General features: G+C 40.8%; 1 protein-coding gene across 6 annotated transcripts in view; it reads left to right on the plus strand.

Annotated features, from left to right (window-relative positions):
• The window catches only part of LOC146352756 (pro-neuregulin-1, membrane-bound isoform-like), a 273,614-nt gene extending 248,849 nt beyond the window's left edge, over positions 1-24,765 (plus strand). For all 6 annotated transcript variants that reach the window (XM_084834792.1, XM_084834791.1, XM_084834794.1 and 3 more), the window contains 5 exons: positions 10,821-10,923; positions 17,046-17,172; positions 19,677-19,807; positions 21,455-21,658; positions 23,435-24,765. In XM_084834792.1, coding sequence (XP_084690918.1) covers positions 10,821-10,923; positions 17,046-17,172; positions 19,677-19,807; positions 21,455-21,658; positions 23,435-24,089 — 1,220 coding nt within the window. In that variant the 3' untranslated portion in view covers positions 24,090-24,765. The remainder of the gene's footprint in view (positions 1-10,820; positions 10,924-17,045; positions 17,173-19,676; positions 19,808-21,454; positions 21,659-23,434) is intronic.
• The last annotated feature ends 347 nt before the right edge of the window (positions 24,766-25,112 follow it).

A 25,112-nucleotide genomic window follows, 5' to 3' on the forward strand; every position in this document is an offset into this window, starting at 1 on the left:
ACTTGAAGCTTGAGACATTCTGCCATCACAAATCCCATTCAAGCGAATGCTTTACAGAAGATTTGAGGATTGAAAACTGAAGCACTGCTTGAACCTGGTTTCTGCCAGGCTGAGGGATGATGTCCTGGGCATGAGGCAAAGCAAGGCAGAGCAGAGAGAAAGGAAGCAAGGCACAGGGAAAGTGAGGCTGGCCTGTAACACAATCCAGGAACAGCTCCAGCCAAGTCCCCTTTGTAGCTCAGACCATAGACCTAACCTGAAGCTTATATAGGGGTCAGCCTTTATCAGATGACCCACTCCGGCCTTTTGCTTTAGTGCCCTATTTTGACTAAAGTTTGGTGATGCTGCACAAGCAGAATCCCCACCTGACATCCCTTGTGTTCCAGGTTAGGACCTGCTGTGTGCTCAAATCCTAACAGCACCACAACAGTCTCTCTGTTTTCTATAATGATTAAGGATGATTCTGACGTTAAATGTTCTTCTTCGTGGTCTCTATGCATCATACATATGGGCTCTGCGCCTGCATGGAGCCTTGATGTGGGAATTTTCTATAGCTGAGGAAATTTGGCAGGAACCTTTCCCACATCATCCCAGTGCGCATGTCCCTAACGGGTTCCCACTTATTCACTCAATTCTCTTTCAACTGCCATTGTGTGTGCCTCATTAGGGAGACTTCTCTTTCTTTCATTCATCTGAAAGTGTGTTTTTTCGCAATTGCTGAGGTTTTATTCTATCTTCTTCTAAAGTTTTTCTTCACTTTTTAACGTTATTTTGTTTTGTTTATTTTTGCAACTATCGTGATCTCCCTCAGGGGCTTAGGGCCCTCTGGGCACCTTTTCAAAAGTGCACCTGCTGTGGGGCAAAGTTGCTGCCCTCATCTCTTCTACCTAGGAGAAGGGCACGTTTTGTAGACTTGTTCCCACTGTAATGCCTTTTCAAAACATGTGAGAAAAAATGGTTCAAATTGGCGGAAGCCCACTCTGTGGAAAAGGGCTTTAGTGTCCATTGAGGATCCTAAGAAAGTGGCAGACATGCCCTCCCAAGAGCAGTCTACCACGCACGAACCTGTTCCAGCACTGAGGCCACTATTCCCTCAATGTTGTACTCTGCGAGTACCCAAGACCCCACCCCATCCTAGGCCGGTCTTTGCTGTTTACGCTGGTGAAGAAACTCACCAAAAAGGCAAAGGTTTCCAAAAAGGCTAAACTCTCTTCTTCTAATGACCAAAAGAAAAAGAAGAAGAAAGTTTCCAAAAAAGCTCATGGCTCTGTTCGGGACCAAGCATCGAGCAGCTCTGCTCCTCTTTTGCCTTGTATTAATCCAGTCCAAGAGTCGCCATGCCCTTCTGTATTGAAAGTTTCTCGAGATCGACACTGGCCCTTGTCATCAGCCCTGTCTTCCTCTCCTCCATCACCACTGGCGGATGCCATAATTTCATCCATACCGAGGATGGTGCCTGCTCCTCCACCGTTGATGGCTTCACCCATTCCAGTGATGAATCCTGCCCCTGATACTGGGATTTTGCTGATATCATCCACCTCTGAGTGGGAGATTAGATAACTTTCTCCACCGTTTTCTCCATCTAGATTTCCTCGCTCTTATGATACCAAATATTTGGGGCTGAGTCAAGTTAGACGCCATCATTCCCCAGAGTCCATTTACTCCCTTGCATCTTCCATGAGGGGTTCCGCTTGTCCCTTCTATGACAGCAGTCATCACAGGAATCAGCCACGGTCTCCCTTTTCCGAATGGGGCAGACGTCCAACTTGGGACAGATATGGCAGACCCTTGGAGTGGGCCAATTATCAAGATGAACCTTTCAGCGCTTTTCACCAATGCCATTCCAATCATTTCTACTGGGACAAGAGCTGTACCAACAATAGCTGTCAGCTACTGTATCAAAGCGGCCAGACCAACAGGTCGTTCCTCCTGCTCCGATTCCACCTGTTCAGCCTTCTACATCTGCTCAGCCTCCATCTGAGTTGCATAATATTGAACATACACAGATGACTCCACAGAATTTATTACAGACTGTGTTGCAGCTGCCAACAATGCAGCTGCATTCCTTGGTACCAGTAAGACAACAAATCGGTACCGGAGATGTACAGCACCCTCTCAACAGGGATGTAGAGCAAGCTCTGGCAGGAGAGTCACCAATGTCTGTAGCAGACGATTACCAAACTGATACTACCTCACAATCATTGGTTCCACTTTCTATTTCATCACCTTATATGTTGGTGGGCTCCAATGAGGCCATTTCTCCATCGGAGGATTTGGGTCAATTCTCCAATCACATCCTAAGAATGGCCCAGGCCTTAGGCCTTATAACTCAACAGGTCACCTCCACAATCCAAGATCCTGTTTTTGATGCAGTGAATGAAAAATCTTTCAAACCCATGGCAATTCCTCTACTTCCAGCGTTAGAGGAAACCATCAAACTATCTTGGAAAGCCCCTTCTACAGTGCCACCAGTATCAAAGCAGTTAGAGGGCATGTGTCTGTAGGAGACCAGTGGTGGGTACCTGTTCAAACATCCAGCACCCAACTCCATGGTTGTCAAAGCAGCACAGGGAAAGTCTCATAAAGCACATTGTTCCTTGACAGATAAGGAAGGCAGATGCTTAGATTTAACTGGGAGGAGAATATATTCCTCTGCATCGATGGGCCTGAAGATTGCCAACTATCAAGCAGCTGTATTGGGTTACCAATTACTTTTTTGGGACAAAGCTGGGCAACTTCTCAACTTTCTCCCTGATGACAAGAAGGAGCTGGGCCATCTTTTTCAATCTAAGGCTCTCAAACTGTCGAAGCAGCAGATTAATGCATCCTGTCATCAAGTAGATTGTAATTCAAAGGTTCTAGTGAGTTCATTCACTCTGTGTCACCATACCTGGTTGTGGTCGGCTGGCCTCCCACAAGAAACTAGAGCCCAGATCGAGGACCTGCTACTTTACAAGTTCTGTTTAACGCTAAGACCGATGATGCCTTAGACTCAGTACAGAAGGCCCGTACCACCACATGCCGCATGGGCTTCTTACCGCAGCAGCTGCCCAGGCAGCTGCCCAGGCAATGCCATTGGTTTCAATCTTCTACCTCCTGATACCAGCTGTACCAGCCATCATCAGCTCAGCAAAACCAGCAGGAATTATCTCAAGCAGGTTGGGCTGGAAAGTCTTTCCCATCGTCGAAGTTCTGCGATCAATGCAGGAAACTAGACAACAGGAACAAGTGGTGCCTTTGACTTACCTCCTACCATCCATCCTAATTTATTGACTCAAATGCTTCTTTTTGGGACGTGCCTCTCTGCATGCTATCCGGCTTGGTGCAATATCACATCAAATTCCTGGGTCCTTGCCATAGCCCCGAGAGGCTACCAAATCAAGTTGAAAACCCTCCCTCCTCTTGGTGTATGAGTGACTGCTCCATCTCCAGTCCTCCAGGCATGGAGGATCAGATGAGAAGCTCCACTGTAGCCCTGGCTGAGGTTCAACAAGTCCTCATTGCTACACGCAAACTTTCTATGCAGACGTCCTACTCTAGGAAATGGACTGCTTTGACTGCTTTTTCTGATTTTACTCATAAGCAAAGTTTTCACCCATGTCAGTGTTCTCTACACCAAGTTCTCCAGTTTCTGTTATCCCTTTTTGAGAAGGGACTTAAATTGTCATCTCTTAGGGTCTACATCTCTGCTGTTTCTGCCTTTCACCCTCCAGTTGAGGAATTTTCAGCATTCTCACATCCAACAGCAAAAATATTTTCAAAGGGGATAAGGAATCTACCACTGCCAGTCCACTGTACTATACTGAGCTGGAGCCTTTCTGTGGTGCTTAAGGCACGTTCATTGAGGCCTTTTGAGCCGCTGGTGACTACAGACTTACTCCTCTTGTGGAAGATAGGGTTTCTGGTGGCCATTACATTTGCACATCGTGCTACTGAGCTCTGTGCACTCAGAGGAGACCAGCCTTATCTTACCTTTCACTGAGATAAAGTGGTGCTCAGACTTGACCGTGCCTTTTTATCTAAAGTTGTGTCTGAGTTTCATTTAAATCAGGACATTGTTTTACCTGCTTTCCTTGCTTCTCCTTCTACACCTCTGGAATCGACTCTGCGTATGCTAGATATTTGATGCATTCTGGCTTTTTATAAGTCTAGGACTGAACAGTTTAGATGGTCATCCCATCTCTTTGTATGTTATGGGGGCAAAAGTAAAGACCAGCCTTTCTTGACTCAGCGCTTCACTTCTTGGTTCGTAAAAACCATCCAGCTATTGTATGAGCTGGCTGGACTTGAACTGTCTCCTCCACTTCGAGCTCATCCTAGTCATGCGGTAGCAAGATCAGTCACATTCAACAGAGGGGTTGCCATCCCTGAACTGTGCCGTGCTGTGACCTGGTCAACACATCTACTTTTTTGAAGCACTATAGACTGGATGTCAGGGCTAGAACTGACTGTGGTTTTGGTTGTGCTGTCCTGTCATCTGTTTTGTAATTGGACACCGATCCTCCTCCATGTAAGTTAGCTTGCTACTCGCCCATATGTGTGATGCATAGAGACCACTAAGAAAAAAGATAGGTTGCTACCTGTAACTGTAGTTCTTTGAGTCGTCATCTACACATTCACACTACCCATCCACCATCCCCTCTTCAGTGTCATACTCAAATTTGATGTTGGGTACCGAAGGTATTCTTTGGTTTAAAAAGATTTCCCTCGGTTACAAGGCCACAATGTCGGTCTCAAAGAACTGAGGGAATAAATGGGAACCCACTAGGGATGTGTGCACTGGGACAGTGGGGGAAGGGTTCCTGCCAAAAATTTTCAGCAACAGAAGTTTCCCGAATTGAGGCTCCTCACAGCTGCAGAGCCCATATGTGTAAATGCATAGATCATTACTTGAAGAACTATAGTTACAGGTAGCAACCTATCTTTATTGGGTATTGCTGCTTTTGTGCTTCTCAGTTCCACCTCATAATGCAAGCGACTAAAACACTAACACTTAGACCTGACCTCAGGTGACATCTATGAGCAAGGTTGGGAGAACCATGAGTGGTCTTCCACTTGCATAATGGGGCTTTCCTGCCTTTTCTTTCCCACTGCAGCCTCTTGAGCCTTCTTCCCAAGCTTCCCTCCCAAGCTATTCCTGAGGGTTCAGGGACCCTCTGGACAACATGGCCACTTGTATGAGTGGAAGTGCCTTAGGTTCATGCAGTGATGTCTCTGGGTCCCCATATCCTGAGTATTCAGAAGCACAAGTGATTCTTGCACATGCAGTGCCCAGTGGTATATCACTTCAGAAACATTTCCTAGGGTCCTCACTCATAAAAGATACAAGAGTAGCTCTATGAACCTAGAAATACCATGTGTGAGTGAAATAAATAAAAATACTCTGAAACTATAATTAGTTCCCAGGAGAATTTCCATTCAGGAAGTGAAAATCAGGATTATAATTTCATTTAAAAAATGTACTTGGTGTGACAACTCTATAAAAGTACTCAACCAACATTGGTTCCTTCTGTCACTAAGTTTACATGTCACACCTTTATATAGATGTATGTAATGCTACAGATCTGCACCAGGAATATGTCTTTTAAATGTCCTTGGTGTACTGCTACAGATAAGAGGGTATAATTTAGCATTGGTTATTTGAGGACCTTGGAATTCAGATTCTAGTCTCCAAAACTGTTTTCAAGTGAAAGGCACAGTGGCTGTTCAACTGATGTGCTCCAACAAAGTGTTCATCATTTGAAAACCATTGGCATACTGCCTTAGATTACGCCATTCACTTTAACATCGGTTACTTTTAGCCCTTGAAATTCAGATTCCGAAGTCATCTTAGGTACTCGGCTGTCTGGCTGTAAGCTAGCAAGCACCTCTGTAATATCAGAACAGCTAAGTCAATGGCAGTCAGATGGGCTCAAAATCTCCTGTCAGCACAGGGCCGCTGTGACATCAGAGCATATTAGCCAAAGGTGTCAAAAAAAAGCTAGGCAGCTGTAAACATTTAAGAAGAAAAACAGAATGTAAGACCATCAGGAGAGAAGTCCAGTGACACTCATAACCTGTAATACTTACGGGTCTTTCTCTAATCACATACATAAGAAGCAAGTGTTTATTCCTTGTGTGCATACATATAACACCCTGTAATACCGTTACAACTGGAGAAATGAACCAATGGCAAGTGGTGCATCAAATTTTCACACTTGAGTATTTTTGAGGCCAGAGCGCAAAAAGCCAGTTGGAGAAAAAACTACTTTCGTGGTGTTTCACATTTTTTCTAGTGCCTGTTTGCCACCCCAATATGCTTCAGCTTTAGTGCGATTTAGGGCACTAAATGGCACTTTCTTCTTCACTATGTGATCCCACTCAACCAGGGATCACAAAGTCAATGTAATGATGTCATGACACCATGTAGGCAATTGGATTTTGGTACCTGACATCATCACTGAGAGCAAACGAAGCCCTCTTATTGCCCTCATTCACAAAGAGGGATAGAGGTGTGACTGGGCTGATATTTCCTGTGTTGCCATGCTGTTCTAGCAGTCTCATTGCCCCACAGTGTGGCAAAACTTTCTCCCTGATCATGTAACCTGGCTGCAGTCACCTGTTATTTTAGTCATGCATAATCATACCTGACTAAATGCAATAGAATGTAGATGGGGTGCATGTCCTCCATCCACGCTTCATTGTTTCCTGTTGGATGTGTATTCAGATATACATCCCCCTCCACAGTCTGCTGCAGTTAGTTTGCAGCAAGTGCAACTGAACTGAGGCAAGAAAGCATTGCCAACGGGATATGTTCCTTCTTCCCTCGTGACCTCTGCCCCGTAGTGAACATGTTTGTACCCCTTTGGGAAGGGGCATAACCATCACTAAAAGGGGAGATACATTGGGGGGGTTGCCAAAAGTGCCCCCTGTTTTCTCTCTCTCAATGGCATCAAGAGAAACTGGGTAGGTGAGCGGATGAGCAGTACAATTAGGAATGTGGAGGCTGAAGAGGAGATTGGAAGAGTGAGACAAGGGGAGAAAGGACAAGGGGGGGGAGTATGGGTTCATCAGGAGGGAGGTTCAGCAACACAAACAATGTTCTGTTTATTGGCTTATTGGTGGTAAAAAGCATTCCAGGAAAATATCATTTGGAAACAGTCCCTCACACACAGCATTTGTATGTGTGAAAACACCACATGCAGTGAGGACCTTTTGTTATTACTGGCCAGTTTCTTTTCCTCAATCACAGCCAGGTTATATATTAAGCTAGCCATTGGGTTACCACCAAAACTGGCATTCCCACCTCTCCATGCAGAATCCTACCTCTCCATGCAGTAACATCTAGGAGTACTTTACCACAGAATGGTAATTCTGTACAATGTGGTAAGTATTCCTTCCTTCCTACACATTATTGCAGGGAGGGAGAGGACTCACCATGGAGGATATTATTTTCAGTGGCATCCTGCAGTTGGTATAATCTGTAACCCAGCGCTGAGTTTATTGTAGGCAGGAGGGAAGCAAGAACACTATTTTCACAAGAAGGATTGATACTACAAACAGAATTCCATGTTAACCCTTTCTGAACTGCACTAATAACTTTACTGGACTGCATTTAGCATGACTTTCTATCTCTTGTACTGTAACATTATAAGACTCCAGCTGCTTGGCTGTTCATTCAGTGCTTTCAGGTGAGCATAAGTTAGGAGTTATGCTGTATGTGAAATCCCTTCAAACTCTGCTTCAGTCTTATTTTCAAGCATTTTTCTTTACTCTTTTTTCCAGTTATCAAGCATGCTGTGCCAGGCTTATAGTTGACTTCTCAGCTTTTAACTTTATCTTTCTCTTCAGCTTCCCGCTCCACTCTCTCCCTCTCTCTCCCTCTCTCTCATATTTGTGTTTCTTTCCCTACTTTGACTTCCTATTCTTGACTTTTTATTTGTATAATCAATTCAGTATTCTAGTTTTTATTTTTCACAAAACTGACTCCCTCCTTCCCTCTATTAATAATCAGTACTATTAATTTTTGCCTGAATATGTTGAGAAGCCTGTTAACTGATGTTTATATTGGGATTGGCTTGTGAGAAACACTTTTTCCAGCAATAAGATGCATTGTATCATAGATATGAAGGTTTTTAAAATTTCAGTCTCTGTTCATTTTGAATTTTAAGCTGCATAGTTACCTTGAAGTACTTCTCACAGCTGAGGACCAAACTAGACAGTACACAATAATGCATGTAACTTTACTTTGACGACTCTTTTTTTAAACCCAGAAAACCTATTTTTAGAGTAGTGATTAGAGAAGTTGTGGGAGGGGATTTTAACCTTTTCCCCTACCCTGTAGGAAGGAAACTATTTGGAGGAAAACACTCCTTATGTGGCAAGAGTGTTGGACTAGGAGCTGGGAGATCCGGGTTCTAGTCCCCACTCAGCCATGGAAGCTCACTGGGTGACTTTGGGCCAGTCACAGACTCTCAGCCCAACCCACCTCACAGGGTTGTTGTTGTGAGGATAAAATGGAGAGGAGGTGGATAATGTAAGCCGCCTTGGGTTCCTTGCAAGAGGAAAAAAGGTGGGGTATAAATGCAATAAATAAATAAATAAATGCTGTTTTCTAAATTCAATGAATTTAATTCATTTTAAGGGGCTTAAAGGATCACAGCTAACATTTCTTAACTAGACCCTAAAAAGGATAATAGCTAAGGCTTTCCTTAACTGTTCTGCAATGATCTAGATGTTGGGTATCCTGTTCCCATATAAATTATAAACAAGGAAAGCCAAATTAAATAAATAAATAAAGTGGTCACTAGACAGCCTGGAAATTCAGTCTGCCATTAAACCTTTTTGTAACTATTGTTTAATCTATGATACAAATCAAAGTCCTCACAGGGAACGCCTGAGACTGTAGACAAGTACAAGAAAAATCCCTTAATTCATAGTGCCATTCTATACATGTCTATTCAGAAGTAAGCCTTACTGTGTTAAGTGGGACATATTTCCTGGGAAGTGTGTATAGGATTGCAGCCTCAATCTCCTTGTTTCAGCCTTCTTCTAACATAGAAATGGACAGAAAGGTTCACCTGGAAAGATGTTCAGTAAATGCATGGCCTGCAAAACAAAACTCTAAATTAAAAACACCAGCATCAATGCACATGTAGAAGTCAAACCCTCTATTCCTGCAAAATGCCTTGAAAGAAAAGCAACATTTCTTCCAGACACAGTCAGCACTTCATGGATATTCCTTCCTCCCAAACTGTTGTATATCAGTAACATGCCACAGCATATCAGCGCACACTGCTAATTGTTGATCATTGCCTAGTATGATGTAATCAAACTATATGCTGGGTCAATGTCTAAGCAAATATTTTCACTCTTATGAGCAACAGTGACTGCAGAGGTGAGGAATTTGGGACCTAACATAGGCTAGTGCCAGAAATCAATCAGAGAACAGACCAAACCAAAGCCAGTTCTACCAGATACCTTATCTGCAAATAGACAAAGATCACCAGACCAGGAAATTGCAAAAAAAAACAACAACAACAAAACCCTTTCTCCAAATACAGAAGTACCAGGTTTTCAAATCTTATTCCACTGATGGCAACCTCATTTCCATGAAAAATGGAACAATTTTTTTGTTCCCCCCCCCCTTTAAATTTAAACTTCTATATATTTCTAAAATACATTCCCATTAGTTCACTCCTTGATGGCTCCTCACACCTTCATTAATCTGAGTTTTCCATCTGGATGATGTGGCAATTACATGCCATTTTGAGCAACCACGGGGGTGTGTTCAACATTATGGCTCATTCTAGCTACTTGGGCCAGTGCGCAGTTAGTATCAGTGTTCTAAATGTAACATTTCCTTTGTTCACCATACAAATTATGTTTTGCCAAGTGTGACAGACAAAGGAATGTGATGTCTTTTCCAACCCAAACATTGCTTGCCCTAAGAATTACTTAATGATAAAATATCTTTGAATGAGGTCACTGCAGTGGAACAGATTTTCTTCATGCAAATACCCTTCTTGCTACAATTATGGCATATCAGTAATCTTGTAATGCATCTTTCCCCAACCTGGTATCCTCCAGAAGTTTTGAACTACAACTCCCAGCATTCCTGACCATTGGCATCCTGGCTGGGGCAGATGGGAGTCAAAGTCCAAAACATCTGGAGAGCACCAGGTATTGGGATGTTGATGTAATGTCTGTGATACAATGTATTGTTGCCTACTGTTGTTGCAGATTTGGGGTGCTGGACAGAATTGGGATTAACTGATAAACTGCATTATCCATCCTTGATTAGTTGTGTAGTTTTCATCACAGGCATAATTGCAAGCCAAACTCAAAGTATAACTGTAACATTTGTCATGCAAAGATTGCTATGATTGATGGTAATACTGGAAAAACACCGGTGTATTTAAAAATACCAGAAAAAAATGGGAGAGAGAATTGGTGGGGCGGGGTCTGAAAAGCTATCTTTGTCCCAGCTTTCTTTGCAAGAAAGAGAAATCTGTTTACGCACTACATGTGTTGTTATATCAGTGCACTGTATTATTTTTAGCAAATGTTTTTGAAAATTTTAAATTAAAATTATGTTAAATATAATTCTAAACTACCTGTTCAAGTTAATGTGAATTATATGTATTTTAAACTTCACACATATCCATTGTTATTGCATTTAGATCTTAATTTCTGAACTTAAAATTTGTATGGTTATAGTGCCATTGATTTCACCATGTGAACCTGTAGGATGGTAGTCTGTACATTGTATTTGTTGGTCTTTTCTCTGTCTTACTATCTTGTGTACATTTTGTAACCATCTTCATTTTATCCCTTTCTAGAAGCTGAGGAACTCTACCAGAAAAGAGTGCTGACCATAACTGGCATCTGCATTGCTCTCCTTGTAGTTGGCATCATGTGTGTTGTGGCCTACTGCAAAACCAAGTAAAATTTCCTCTTCCTTTTTATATATCTATTTATCACTGAAGGATCAGGCTTTCAAAACAAAAAGCTAAGAAATGTGTTTTCAACAGCTGAGACAAAATCAAGCAGCTCAGGGAGCAAGCCAGTGTTCCCTAGACAGTGCCTGGGGGACATAGGATTTTTCCGTTTCCTGGCTCCAAGCTCAGAGACAGGAAACCACGCCCCCCTCCCCCTTGTAGCCGGCACAGGGAGAACTGTGCTGGATGCTTCCCTGGGCTTGTAAAATGGAGTGCATAGACAGGGAGAAGAGGGAGTTCCCAGGGAAGGGGAGGAGACCTGGGTGGCATTCCTACAAACTTTCCTGTGGCCGCCCCAGCTCCTTCCCTCCCCCTCCCTGAAACCTCCGCTAGATGGGTGAAATCACCCATCTAGCTAAAAAGCAGAGAGGCAGGCGCGAGGTGCCTCCCTCTCTGCATAGGATACTCATAAGCCTCCAACTTCAGGGCTAACAAGTACGCAGGGCACAACCCATAGGATTGTGCCCTAAATAAACTCAAGGATTTATCTGTAACATTATAATGCAACTAAAGTGTACTGATTAATTAGACAGTATTTCCCATAGGAAATGATCCCTTAGAATTTGATCTAATTCCTGATCTATTAAGATCACTGCAAAAAAAACCATTTGCTTTAAAGAACTTAAAAATGTAAACTCCTGAGTTTGCACATTCTTAATTGTGCCCCACAGTATGCTGTATAATGACTCCAGCATCAGACTTAAGTCGAAGCCTCTACTTGACTATCTTTAGCAGTGTGTGAGATGCTTTACCAGAGTGCGAGATGTGACTTGGCACATTAATAATGACTGTCAAAAAGTGACTTTTATGGGCTGGAAAGGGGGAATGACTTTCTCCACTGGTGGACCCCTTCTTTCCAAGGGCTCCCCCCAAAAAGAATTACAGATAGGCTGCCACCAGTTAGGATTAACCTCCTGACACACCCTAGTCTGTCTACCTGCTTGATGAGTTTCTGAACCCAGAAACACAGGATTCAACACAACCTTGTAAAAATCCTGAGAACACAAGTGGTAGTTTTGTAACTGTGTGTTTCTTTGCATGGGGAAGAGTTTAATGAGAATTCCATTTTAAAACAATGCACCCAAATATCCAAATATAAAAAGTTCATGGGAGAGGGCTGGGAGCGATGCCAGCAATCTCTCTCTCTCTCTCTCTCACACACACACACACACACACTTTCAAATACAATCAGTAAAATCAGTCTAACTTAACTAGTTACATGTTACCTACTTGAGTAGGTTCCAGAGCATATGCAGAATTTATTGTAGAGAGAATGGTCTGAGTGAGCGTCTTGGCCTCCAGTTAAATGGTATATGGAAAGCTGACAAGGAGTGAACAAACTCTTACTTTTATGGAATCTGAATTCAATAAAAGCTGTCCTCTTAGCGAAGACTGATTATTGTTTTGACCAATAATGTGATAGCCCCCATTTCTGATGTCTGTGGTCTAGCCAGCAAATCAGAAAATTACTTCACAGTTGGACCCAACTTGCATCTCAAAAGACACAGCTGGTTTGAACTGGTTAGCCTATTCTTTAAAAGAGTTTAAGTTTTGGGATGCATATTTGGGAAGATATGAGATAAGCCAATTGAACTTACCTGGCATGATGCTAACTTACCAGATACTCTAGGGGGCACTGCTGAACTACGTTAGAATATAGGGGTTTTTCACAGTGACTGATATACTAAACTAGGGTTCTCCGAACTTTTGCCATCCCTGTGAACTGACAGCCATAAATATCATGGGTTTACAAATTTAATTCTAAAATAAGCCTGTGTGCTTTTTCTTAATATTATTTATAACCCTTTAGGTAAATATTAACAGTCAAATTTAAGCTTTCTTTCAAAACTATGATGGTTAAATATTTACTTTAACAAATTCAAACATTAAAGTAATATTACTTCAGCAAGAGCACTTCAGACAAAAATTGCTTTAGAGCTATGTATTCTATTGTATACCTAGCCCATGGTTAAACTGTAGGAACTTTTTCTTGTGCCTCTTGACTTTTTGTGGATCATAGGGGGCTCCTTCACACTGAGCTTTTATCCTGCGATTGAGATTACTCCTTCACGAACTGTTTGCGAGCTCTTTACATGACACCATGACCCTCCAGGGCTTCTCCTGCACTAAATGCCCTTTGTTCCATTTTTAAATAGATCGCAAATAATGAGCTATCAAATTACCCCCTTGTGTTCCGCTTCAGTTTCCTGCATGAAAATAATAAAAGCGGCAAGAAGAGGAGTGAGATCAGTGAAAGATAATGGAAGACTCAGATACGGGGAGAAGGAGGAGGAAGGGGGTGGGGGAAAGGAAGCACGTGAAAATCCTGCATTTAAAAGAGAAGCAGAAAGCCCCATTTTAAATACAGGATTTTAGGCTAGTGTAGAGATGCCCATAGTCTAATTGTATCCCAGTGTTTCCTGATCTTCTGATAGCTGAGCTATGCTTGTCTCTTAAACTTAGACTGGGGATACACTTCATTCTTACAGCCAATTTTTTTTTACTTTTAGAGCATCTAGGAATAAGAATTACCTGCCCTCAAAGCAGCTCACCCCCTACATCTCCATACCTCCCACACTGTATCTCTGCATCAAAAGTGATGGAATGATCCCTTATTAAATGTTGGTAGTAGAGTCTGTATTTGCAGTTGTCCTATATATGTTTTTACCTTTTGATATAAATTTAATTGATAGAAAAAGATTTCAGCAAGGGTAGGTGACATTTCCAGTGACAATGTTAATCAAGTGATAACATGATATTGTATAACACTGCATCTTCCAAAATGTTCTGCCTGCACAGCAATTAATTTAATGAAGAGGCATGGCTGAGAGGAACAGTTTGCACATTTAGCTTCTGCATCACTTTTTCCTCTCTACTTCCCTTTAGTGATTTGTTTTTTGTTTAGTGAGTGAGTGCCCTTCACATGCAGAAAGAATGACACAGTCTCAGCTGTGAAAAGGGCACAAGCTTGGTTTAGACATAATGAAAAACCATGAGTTGTGAGCTTCAGACTTAGACACTCCCCTGTCCCCTCTGTCCATTTTTACTGGAGAGGAGGAGTCACTTTCAATGTAAAATTAACCACAGTTAGAGATGTGAAGCCTGGGGAAATAAAAGGAAAAATTGGGGGAAATTTGTTTAAAAAAAAATAGGAAAAAATCAGCAGCTTTGGATTATGAAATATTTTCTATTAGAATTTAAGACAAAGTATTTATACATTGTTACCCAGGCTTTACTCCCCCTAAAATGATTTCTAAAAACTTTGTAATAAAAACACTTTTGTACAACGACTAGAGATGTAAAATGTCTAGAAATAATGAAACCATGGGGGGAAATGTTTTTTAATCCGCTCTGTAAGATTCCCAGTATAGTTATTTCTTTCATTCCTTATTAAAATTATTGAGCTAAAGTATATTTTACTGATAGACATTCACACTCAGTTTCCCCACATGTGAGTAGAGTCACCATTGTGCATTCTTGACCGTAAATGTGCATTCCTGACAGTTTGGGTTTTGTTCTATAGAGTCCCGCGTTTCTGATGCTGCAGCAGTCATTTAATGTAGTTCTAAGCTATTCAGACAATAATAACAAATTTACTAACTGAGTTTACTCTGAAACATTTTAAAATATAATGATAATTTTATGAGGAAATGAAGTTATACATAAAATAACTTTAGGAACAGAAAGGCTGCTTTATGTTCCTGAAGCAGCCCTCTACAACTTTGTGCCCTCCAGATGTTTTGAGCTTGTCTTGGTGCCCAGATGGGAGCTGAAGTGCAAAATATCTGGAGGGCACCAGGTCGGGGAAGGCTATCTTAAAGCAACAAAGTGACTCTGGAGCTGTAAAGAGCACTAAAAAATTATTGCTTATTTTTCAATTTTTCCCAAAATTTCCATTTTTCCCAGAAAAAAAATGGGGGAAATGGATTTTTTCTATGGCCTCAAAATTCCAAAAATTTTGCATCTCTAACCACGTTCTCTATGATCTTCAAATGCAGGGAACCATGATTTATTTAAACTATGGTTACTGAGGGCAAACCAGGATCAAACTGATTTTAGATCTCGGTTGGTTCTCAATAAAATAGTTCAAACAAAGAAACCATGGGTAGTATCCAGTAGGGGCCATGCACATGCCCAGCCCTGCCAGTCCAAGTCTGCGCATGGCCCTGATTTAGGGCTTCCAGGGGCAAATGCTGACATGAGCAAAAACTCTTGTTTCTGGAAAGGAAGCAACCTGCCCCTTCCAGAAACAAGCGTTTCCACTCATTTCAGCACTTGCCCCAGGAAGTGCTACATCGTGGCTGTCAGCAGTAGGGGCCATGCTCATGTTGCTGCCGGCAGGGCTGGCCACACACACGCCGCCGCCAGCATGCCTGCACTGCCTGCGCAAGGGCAACATCAATCCTATGGTTCATATTTACAGGGGCGTAGCCAAATAAATTTATAGTTAAGTCTGCCAAAATGTAACTCTACCCTTCACACATTAATAGATGACACATTCTTAATCAAGGGAATGCCAGAAAAAAAAATTAAAATACTAACACCCTACCCTTCATGGATGCACAGTAAAATCAATAAGCATAGGATATGATAATGTCTGCTGTCTGCTAGCATCAAGCACATCATTCAGCTGTAGCCATTGGATTTGTTATTGATGTAGTACCCACATCTCACCTATAGTGCATCAGGGACCAGTGAATGATTCAGCAAGTTCTGTGACTGGTGAGCTTGAAAAAGGTTCAGTCCATAATTCCTGCTACTTTCTGAATTTAATTCATATCTTGAAACAATAAGGATTAGAACCTTTTTATTTTTATTTCTGATGTGTTGATTTTAAAGAGAGCTTGTGTTTTCTTCTACAGTTTTGCAGACAAAAGTAATTTGCGTAGCAAATCTGCTGTAGCAAAGCCAACACAGTTCCACAGCTGTACATTACTGGCTGCAGGCGGGCAACAGGATAGTTCAGAGAAGTGATGGTTGCACATGAGTTCATAATTAGGCATTCCAAGTTTCCCTGTACCTAGATATTTTACAAAGATTTAGCTGCTGGAAATAGGGTTTTCAGTGTTTTTTTAACAGTACAGAGAGGAGATGGCAAAAAGCTACTCTTCCAGGAAATTCTACTCCACCGGGCCGAATAACCTGCCCTTGGCTATGTGCACCATAGATCTTTGGAATACAATCTGTTTTTTGTAGCATCCTCTGCCTACTTCATGTGATACAATTATGTCACTGGCTGCTGGATTCAAAAGGGGAAGGATGTGCCTTTCAAAAGGGGAAGAAAGATTAGATTGTTATAGCTTCAGGATGCCAAACACAAAATCAGAAACCAGACCTTCGTTCAGTGTAAATGTGGCAGTTGTGGTTGGGGCTACAAAATTTGCTCCTGTGTTTCTCACTTCTGCTTCAAGGCCTCTGAAGTAAAGATAAGTTCCACAAGTGTGGATTTTTACCAATATGCAGTGATAGGCGGAACAAACCTGCACATCCTAAAAGTTTTCCTACAGGCTATGTGTTAAAGACACCTTGATAAGGCAAGGACCTCATCATATTCCACAGGGAGTCCTTGGGCATTACACAAGGTGCCTCTCAGACCCAGTTGCCTTGAAATACCAACCACTTAGCACAGGCTTAAAACAAACAATGAACTCGGTTTATTGTAGTGACATGGAAACACAAGCAATCCGTTAGAGTCTGTAGAATGAAACTTCACAGAGGTTATAGCCCCAATAAATCACTTAAATTAGGAGCACAGACAGGGTTGTAAGTCTAAAATCCATAAACATTTTTTCTTTGATCTCAAAAGAAGGTCTTGTGAAGTAATCAGTTTGGGGAAGATGTAACACCTCTCCCTATAGTTCTCTTCATTTGACAAAGAAATCTTGAAGTTGGCCAAGTTGAGCAAGTTCAGAACTCTGCATCTCGTAGCACCTCCTGAAGTTTCTAGTCCTTCAGTTGATAGATATATGTCCCATAAATCCAAGAATGTACTGGTCAGTAATGTTTACAGAGCAAAACTTTTTTTTCATTTGACTTGGTTAAAGCTGTTCTTTATTTCAAATGCAGGAAGCAGCGGAAAAAGTTGCATGACCGCCTTCGTCAGGGCCTTCGAACTGAGCGCAACCATAGAGTCAACATGGCAAATGGGCCTCACCATCCTCACCCACCACCAGAAAATGTCCAGTTGGTGAATGTAAGTTTTACATTAGTTGCGAAGCTCGTTGTAGCTCATCAGTGTATCACCAATTTTTATTTGAGAGCCATTTAATCTCTTAACAATTTATTTGTTTGTTTGTTTGTTTATTTATTTATTACTACATTTCTGTACTGGCTAATAACCTAAGTTCTCTGGGCCATTCACAGCAGTTAAAACCATAAAATACAGCAACATGATAAAACATAATATAAAACTTTTAAAACTGCAGTATAAAACCAGAGTAAAAATCTAAAAATTCAATAACAGATTTAAAACAAGAAAAACTGAAGAACTTAAAATGCTTGGGAGAATAAAAAGGGTTTCCCCTGAGGAGAGCATTCCATAAATGGGGTACCACGACTGGAAAAAAAATGGAAACAAATAGGCTTGCTTTCCCTATAACATGTTGATCTCTCCTACTACCTAAAAAAAATAATTGTTAAAGTGAAGAAACCATTCTAATAGAACTCAGAATAATTTGAATTTACAGATTTTCAGTTCCTGGATGAATCTGTAATTGGAGCTGTAGAAAGTGAGAATCCTGGTAGTTGTTTCTTTTATCTGAAAACATGGAAATAACTTTTTACCAGCACACTTATTGTAAAGATATGCATCTGCACAAAATGTCCTCAAAAATAATCATATTTGAATGTGCACCATAACCAGACAACTGCAGCCATCTATAATTAGACAAATGGCTACAAGAAGCATGGTATTTGTGGTGGTGGTGCCCTTCTCATAGATATCCCTCCTAAAGAGGACTAATAAGTCAACTCTCTTAGTTTTCAGAATGTCATTGAAGACCTAACTACTTTAGAAGGTGTTAGAGAGCTGAGGTGATTTGCTAAATATTAATATTTGTCTTTGGTTGATTTTTGCTATTTTACGTGTATGTTCAACTTCTTAATTTTATTGTGGATTTTAATCTGGTTTACTGCATGGAATTTTAGCTTCTAAATCATATTAAGGGTATGGCTGGGACCATATGATGGAATATAAATTTAAAATAATATTGAACAATACCAACTGTGGTTGAACCATCTGCCTGGGTGATAGGCTGCAGCAGAGTTTGTTCTCACAAAATGGAATCCATATGACTCTCCGCTAAATCCTGATACTTTTGTGAATGTGAGAACCTTTTTGTCATGGTGAGGTATACATGTTGCATGCAACATGTACACCTCTTGCTGCTGATTATGAAACTCTGCGGCTTCCACATCATTCATTTATTTTCTCTCTTATCACATGAGCAGGCATACTTTTAGTTCTCTGTGCAATTTAGAACAAGGAATTAGATTTTGTTAGACAATCCACCTTTATGTCTGCAATTGCTTTGTTTCAATGGAAAGAGTTGTCTGTGCTCTTGCATAGCTTGCATTCATTTCAGTGGTGCATATGCCCTTGTACTGCTTCCACAATGTGTTCAGGACCCAAACTTGCTTCAAGACAATGAGAGTTCCATGAATATGGAGAAGCTGATGACCATGATTCTCAACATACCCTTGATGGTTATGCTGAGTGCACAGTTAACAATGTGATCTATTCTGATCTATACCTGCTGGCAGAGTGAAAAGCTTTTGTCTGCTGCTTTTGAATCAGGTAGTTCCACTCCCCACGGGAGGGATGTCTGCTACCCAGAACAAAAGTGGAGATGTTCCGCTAGCCAGAACAAAAGCATTTTCAGCCTTCCGACCTCCTCATCCCCGCTTCCCCCAGTGGGACAGTATAAAACACTGGGGCTGGAGAAAATGACAGTGAGAGTTGGATGCACCCCATGGGTAACCCCTAAATGAATAGGGTAAGAATAACATGCAGCTAGCCATACACACAATTTATAGCCGAATCAGAGTTAACTTTATTGTATGTAGAAAATCCTAAGTATCCTTGCAGTCAGTAAGATTTTTTCAATCTGTTTTAGTGGAGACAAGATTTCACCTGTTCCAAGAGCCTGTTCTCTGTATTTAAACAATGCAGACATTTCCCATATTACATCATTCCCTGAGAGAGCCAATTTGTAGACAAGCTATGCCTGTTATTTAGCCACCAAATAGTCAAGTCTTCTGCCAATTACTTTTTTTCTAGTAGTAGGAAATAATAGACCAGAAGTTAGACTCCATTATTTCTCTTAAGCACTATGGAGTCCTCAAATGACGGCCAAACTAAACATTTGAAAGACTAGTTCATAAAAATACAGGAAAATTATTCTATTGCTAACATACTAGAACTAGAGGACTGGCTCCCTACCATTAAAATTCAGGGAACCTGCATTTCTTGAGCAGAGAGTATTTGAAAAGGGGAAGCCGCATGTATTCATAGCTCCTGCTCTGAAGTCTATCTTCAATGGAAAATAATTCATTGGCAGCTGAACCAGGAAGCACTGCAACTTCAGTACATGAAATTGCCTATTATTCCTTTTTATATAAATAAAGGTGAAGGATACAAGCATGGTGTATAACTGTAAGTTGTGTTATAAATATGAGTTGTGTCTCTATTTTGTTTAGCAATATGTATCTAAAAACATAATATCCAGTGAGCATGCTGTTGAAAGAGAAACAGAGACATCATTTTCTACAAGCCACTACACTTCAACTACCCATCACTCCACAACGGTCACCCAGACACCTAGCCACAGGTAGGAGGATAAAATAGAACCTGCTTCTGTTGTCCCCTGAAAACAAAAACAGGTGGTTGTTTTTTAAAAATGTACATTATAGAAGAGGTTTTTTTTTAATAATGATGGATGTTCCTGTGATTAAAACAAATCTTTTATCACAAAGATTGGCTGCCCCAAACTGCATATGCCTCTTGACCATATCACCAAGCAACTTTTTATGATTGAAGGGCAGGGCTATTGGGGGTAGGAATTTTCTAGAATTTGATATGCACTGAATATACTTGATGCAGATTTTGGCAGCTGGAGGAGAATACCCCTGATTTTATTTTAAAGCAAGCATCTACCTTTCGTGGTTGCAGTGTCAGTGACCATACAATCAATGTTATTCAAAAAATGCAGCCATAATTAAAATATTTATGCAAAATGCGGAGCTTTCCAGATTATCATTTTATTCTTATAAATATTCAGTAGTTACCCCTTTGTTGTGCCTAGTCCAGATTTCTTCCTTAAGGTTATACTTCTGTTGCAGCAATATCACCCCTTGATAGCATGGGAAGCACTATATTTTGTCCTAGAAAAATGTGCTTCTTCCTCCAAATAATATAGCCATTGCTATTGTAATTATTGTATGGAATTAGGCTGTGCAGGTATCACAGTCATCTTCTGAATGTTGCCTGGGATGTGAACACTGATAAGCACAACTTGTGACCCATATGTGGCCTGCCAGGTGCTTGACAATCCTATTTTTGTAGTACTGGACATACAGAAAAATATTGATGGCCCATCAAGCCCCTGGTGGACTGCCATAGATGGGTGGTAACTTATACCCACTTTTGAAGCCCTATTGAACTCAATGGGATTTACTTCTGAGTACACATGTATAGGATTGTATTGTAAATGTCCCCCCAGTCCATTTTGCAAATCGTTCACTTTTTATTTATTTTGCTTGCTTCTTTGAATTCTGTGTACTCCCCTGCTCCAAGAGGTAAACCACAGTATAAATAATATCCACCTCTTCCCCTGAACAAGCCTGGTCTCTCTTCTCTGTTATCTATGGATTGCATATCACACTATTACATTTGAATGGGGACTTGCAGGACATTTAGCCAAAGGCTAATTACAGTTCGGACATGTGTTCCCTGATAATCTGAATAAGCTCTAAGCAAATATGCTTATCTTGAATTTCATAATTTACTTGGAGCACATGCTTGGTTCTTTGTGTACATAATATGGCTTTCTTGACATAGAATAGTACCGGCCTTGCCCATTGTTTATTTATTTCTGTAATGGCAAAATCCTGAAAACATATCAGCTCAGGACTTAATGTTGCTGGACACCCCCAATTTGTGTACATAATGGGTCTCAATTATTCAGCAGCATTATACATGAATTAAAACTTCTTTGTCCTGCAAATCCATCAAGAACACTGTCTAGAATCAGGTGGACACACTGTTGCCCTCCGGATACTTTGACCTAGAACCCCCCATCAGGGCTAGCCAGCATAGCCAATGGTGAGGGATCATGGGAGTTGCAGGCCAAAACATCTGGAGATCCACAGGTTTCCCACCCCTGGCCTAGATCACCAGAAACATCACTTGGTTCTCTCCTTCCTGTTTTCAAATTTTAAAACATTCTCTTCTGTTCTTCCCAACGGCTCTTTATCAGTTGGAGTAATGGTCGGACCGAAAGCATAATCTCTGAAAACCATTCAGCACTTGTGAGCTCCTCGGTTGAGAACAGCCGGCATGCAAGCCCATCAGGCCCCCGAGGGCGCCTCAACGGCATTGGAGGGCCACGGGAATACAATAGTTTCCTCAGGCATGCACGAGAGACACCCGACTCCTATCGTGATTCACCACACAGTGAAAGGTACCCACATATACTGGAAAGATGGAATTATCTGAGGTACTTTGGGGCAGGATTCAGGTCACTTGGAAGCAGAGAGAGAAAGAACAGAGCAACTGTGCTTTGCAGGAAACGCTATTTTTTTATGTATCCAGAAATTCTAAGTTGGGAGCAGTCTTCTTCCTAATGGGGTTTTATGGCCTTCTGATGAATTATCCAAAGATTTTGGTCCATCCCATGGTGAGATGTCTTTTGAGGTTGATCTTTTTGGCAGTTAACTTATGCTACTTTAAGTCATTTTCAGCATATAATGGCAGATACTTATTTTTCCCCCTGGTTAGTGGGGTGGCGTTTATGTAGAGGTGTGTGAGAAGCAACTTAAATGCAGATGTAGCCACAGTAGATGGTGAATAAAGCAAATTCCCACTATAACCAGGAAAAGTTTGCTACTAGGAGTTTAAAAGTTTCTGGTCTCCTTTCTCCAACCCCCACTGCAGTACCATATGTGTGGTAAGAGAGATTTGTACAAAATCACAACAGACGGAGGTTGCACCCTTCTTCTTTAATTTTCAATGTCTTCCAAACAGAGAAAGATAAAAATGCAGAATAAATGCATCTTCTCCTCCCGCAAAGAGGTTGAGAAGAAAACTCACTCCTTCAGATGACATTAGCGTCCACTGACTAGTGTTGTATTCACACAGTTGCTTCAATTTCACAAACTCTTAACAAACATCAATTCCTGATCAAGTTAGGAATGCTCTGGAATATGGAGTATGTTATCACTGAATTGTTTTTTAATGTGACTGTTATCAGAGTAGGGCCCTCTCAATCCCTCCTCTGTCCAGTTCTCTTCTGGAAAGCAGAGCAGAGGAGAAGTCTGCAATATATTCTTATGACTGCATTGATCCCTAGCTAATGTGCACAGTAGCACAGAAAACAGTCTCAAAAATGAATAATAAATAAGTAAAAATAAGGGTGAAGCATGCACTCCTAAATAACCTGTACACTATTTGTATGTGTTTATATAAAAGCAGCCTGAAATGCAGAGCCTTGGACAGTAAATTAATTAATCAGGAAGTGTACTCCTTTTGTGCTGCAGTACTTAAACTCAGCCTTGGATCAATTTTAATTCATATGTAAATGAACACTGTAATGAAAATCTTTGGTAAAAACCTTGTAATTCCTTTGACATCCATACAACCAATTTGTACTTCCTGGCCTTGAATTTTATCAACAACACTGAACAATGTTCACCTCCCTAAAGAACATCACATCTTCAGCAGTATTAATATCTATATTCCATCATAGGTTACTATAAATATTTATGAAAAATATAAGAACGTCTGAAAATTAGAGAAATGAAACTTTTTCCGTTTGATTTTACATGCTAATCAATTAAGGGCACAATCCTATGCATGTTTAGACAGAAAAAAGTCCATACTGGCTGGGGCATACTGGGAGATGTTAGGACTTTTTTCTGTCTAAACATGCATAGGATTGCACCCTAAATTTTCTATTGTATCAAACTGCTTCTACAGATTTGAAATTCAGGGGTGGAAGTTTGTTTTTTAAAACAAGAACAATGGAGAAGTGGGTAGATGTTCATCTAAAATCACTATAGCCCTATAAATTTAATTCAGTATTGCTAATAACCGGAAGGATATTTGGTAGGCAGTCCATCAGAATCCAAATGGCTTGGGAACACCAAGGAAAGAAGAAAACATTTTTTTCTTAATGTTGTCACATTTTGATCTTTCATTTAATTCTTCTCCAGCTTAATTTTTATCTGTACTTCTTTAGGTATGTATCTGCTATGACCACACCAGCTCGCATGTCACCCGTAGATTTCCACACTCCGAGTTCTCCCAAGTCACCCGCTTCAGAAATGTCTCCACAAGTCTCCAGCTTAACAATGTCTGTCCCTTCTGTGGCAGTCAGTCCATTTATAGAAGAGGAGAGGCCTCTCCTTCTGGTGACACCACCCCGGTTACGGGAAAAATATGAGCATCACATACAACAGTTCAACTCCTCTTACCATCACAACCCCGCCCATGAAAGCAACAGTCTACCACCAAGTCCCCTGAGGATAGTGGAGGATGAGGAATATGAAACAACGCAGGAGTATGAACCAACACAAGATCCCCCAAAGAAACTAGTCAACAGTCGGAGGGCAAAAAGAACAAAGCCCAATGGCCACATTTCCAATAGATTGGAAATGGACACCGACACAAGCTGTGAGAACAGTAGCTCAGAGAGTGAAACAGAAGATGAAAGGATAGGTGAAGATACACCTTTTCTGAGCATACAAAACCCTATGGCAGCCGACCTAGAATCAGCTACTGCATATCGGCTGGCTGACACCAGGACTAACCAAACCAGCCGGTTCTCAACACAGGAAGAATTGCAAGCAAGATTGTCCAGTGTAATAGCTAACCAAGATCCCATCGCTGTATAAAAAACACTTTAAAAACACACATAGATTCACATGTAAAACTTTATTTTATATAATGAAGTACTCCATCTTTAAATTAAAACAATTTATTTTATTTTAGCAGTTCCGCTATTAGGATTAAAAAAAAACACAGGAAAAAACTTTTATAAATTAAATATATAATGTATATACAAAAGTGTTATGTGCCATATGTAGCAATTTTTTTACAGTATTTCAAAAATGAGAACGATATCAATGGTGCCTTTATGTTACGTTATGTTGAGAGCAAGTTTTGTAAAAGTTACAAGTGATTGCTGTTCCACAGTATTTTGCAGAAGTCTCTAACATTCTGGTTTATTTCCTCGTATTCCCCCCCACCCCATCCCATTCCTGCCTCTTTTTTCTTTTTGTGTATTGCATTAACGGTGACTGACTGTACAGTTTGCAAGAATTGCAACAGTCCCTGTGTTTGCTTGTTGTAGCCCCTGATCAAAAAGCCCTGCATTGGCATATCTACCCGAAGAACCAAACATACTCATTTATTCTATAAGAGGTTTTTATTTGCTTTACCCTATATGCGTTGCTCTCTGTCAGAAATAAGGTTTGCTTTAGGAGTCTTGAGGAAATGGTAGATCCAACAGCATGCCGTTATTTACAGCAGGACATTACATACAAAAAATGTAAACCTATATTAAATATTTGCCAGAAATACTGTGATTTCAAGTTTAATATAATCAGCTGATAATCTGCTTGAACCTAAATAGAAACAACCATTTACATACACACACATGTTTAATTTTTGTAATGGTGTTTCTTAAAAGTTTAGGATTGCTTGATAACAAAAAGTAATGGGACACAATCCTACAGCAAGTGCTTCTGTGCAAGCACCTCTGAAAGGGACGGGATCTGCACAAGTGCGTAACAATCCTTTTGTCCAGCTCCCATTCATTTTAGTGTGGTTTGTATAAGAGAATTTCCTACGGGATTGTACCCAGGCTAAGTTAGTTGCAGTTCCAGGGTAAAATATTAGAGCAGGTATTTGTAACA

The sequence above is a fragment of the Heloderma suspectum genome, chromosome 2 (genome assembly GCF_057233095.1).
Source record: "Heloderma suspectum isolate Gila_16-S chromosome 2, 16-S_ref, whole genome shotgun sequence".
NCBI lineage: Eukaryota > Metazoa > Chordata > Lepidosauria > Squamata > Helodermatidae > Heloderma > Heloderma suspectum.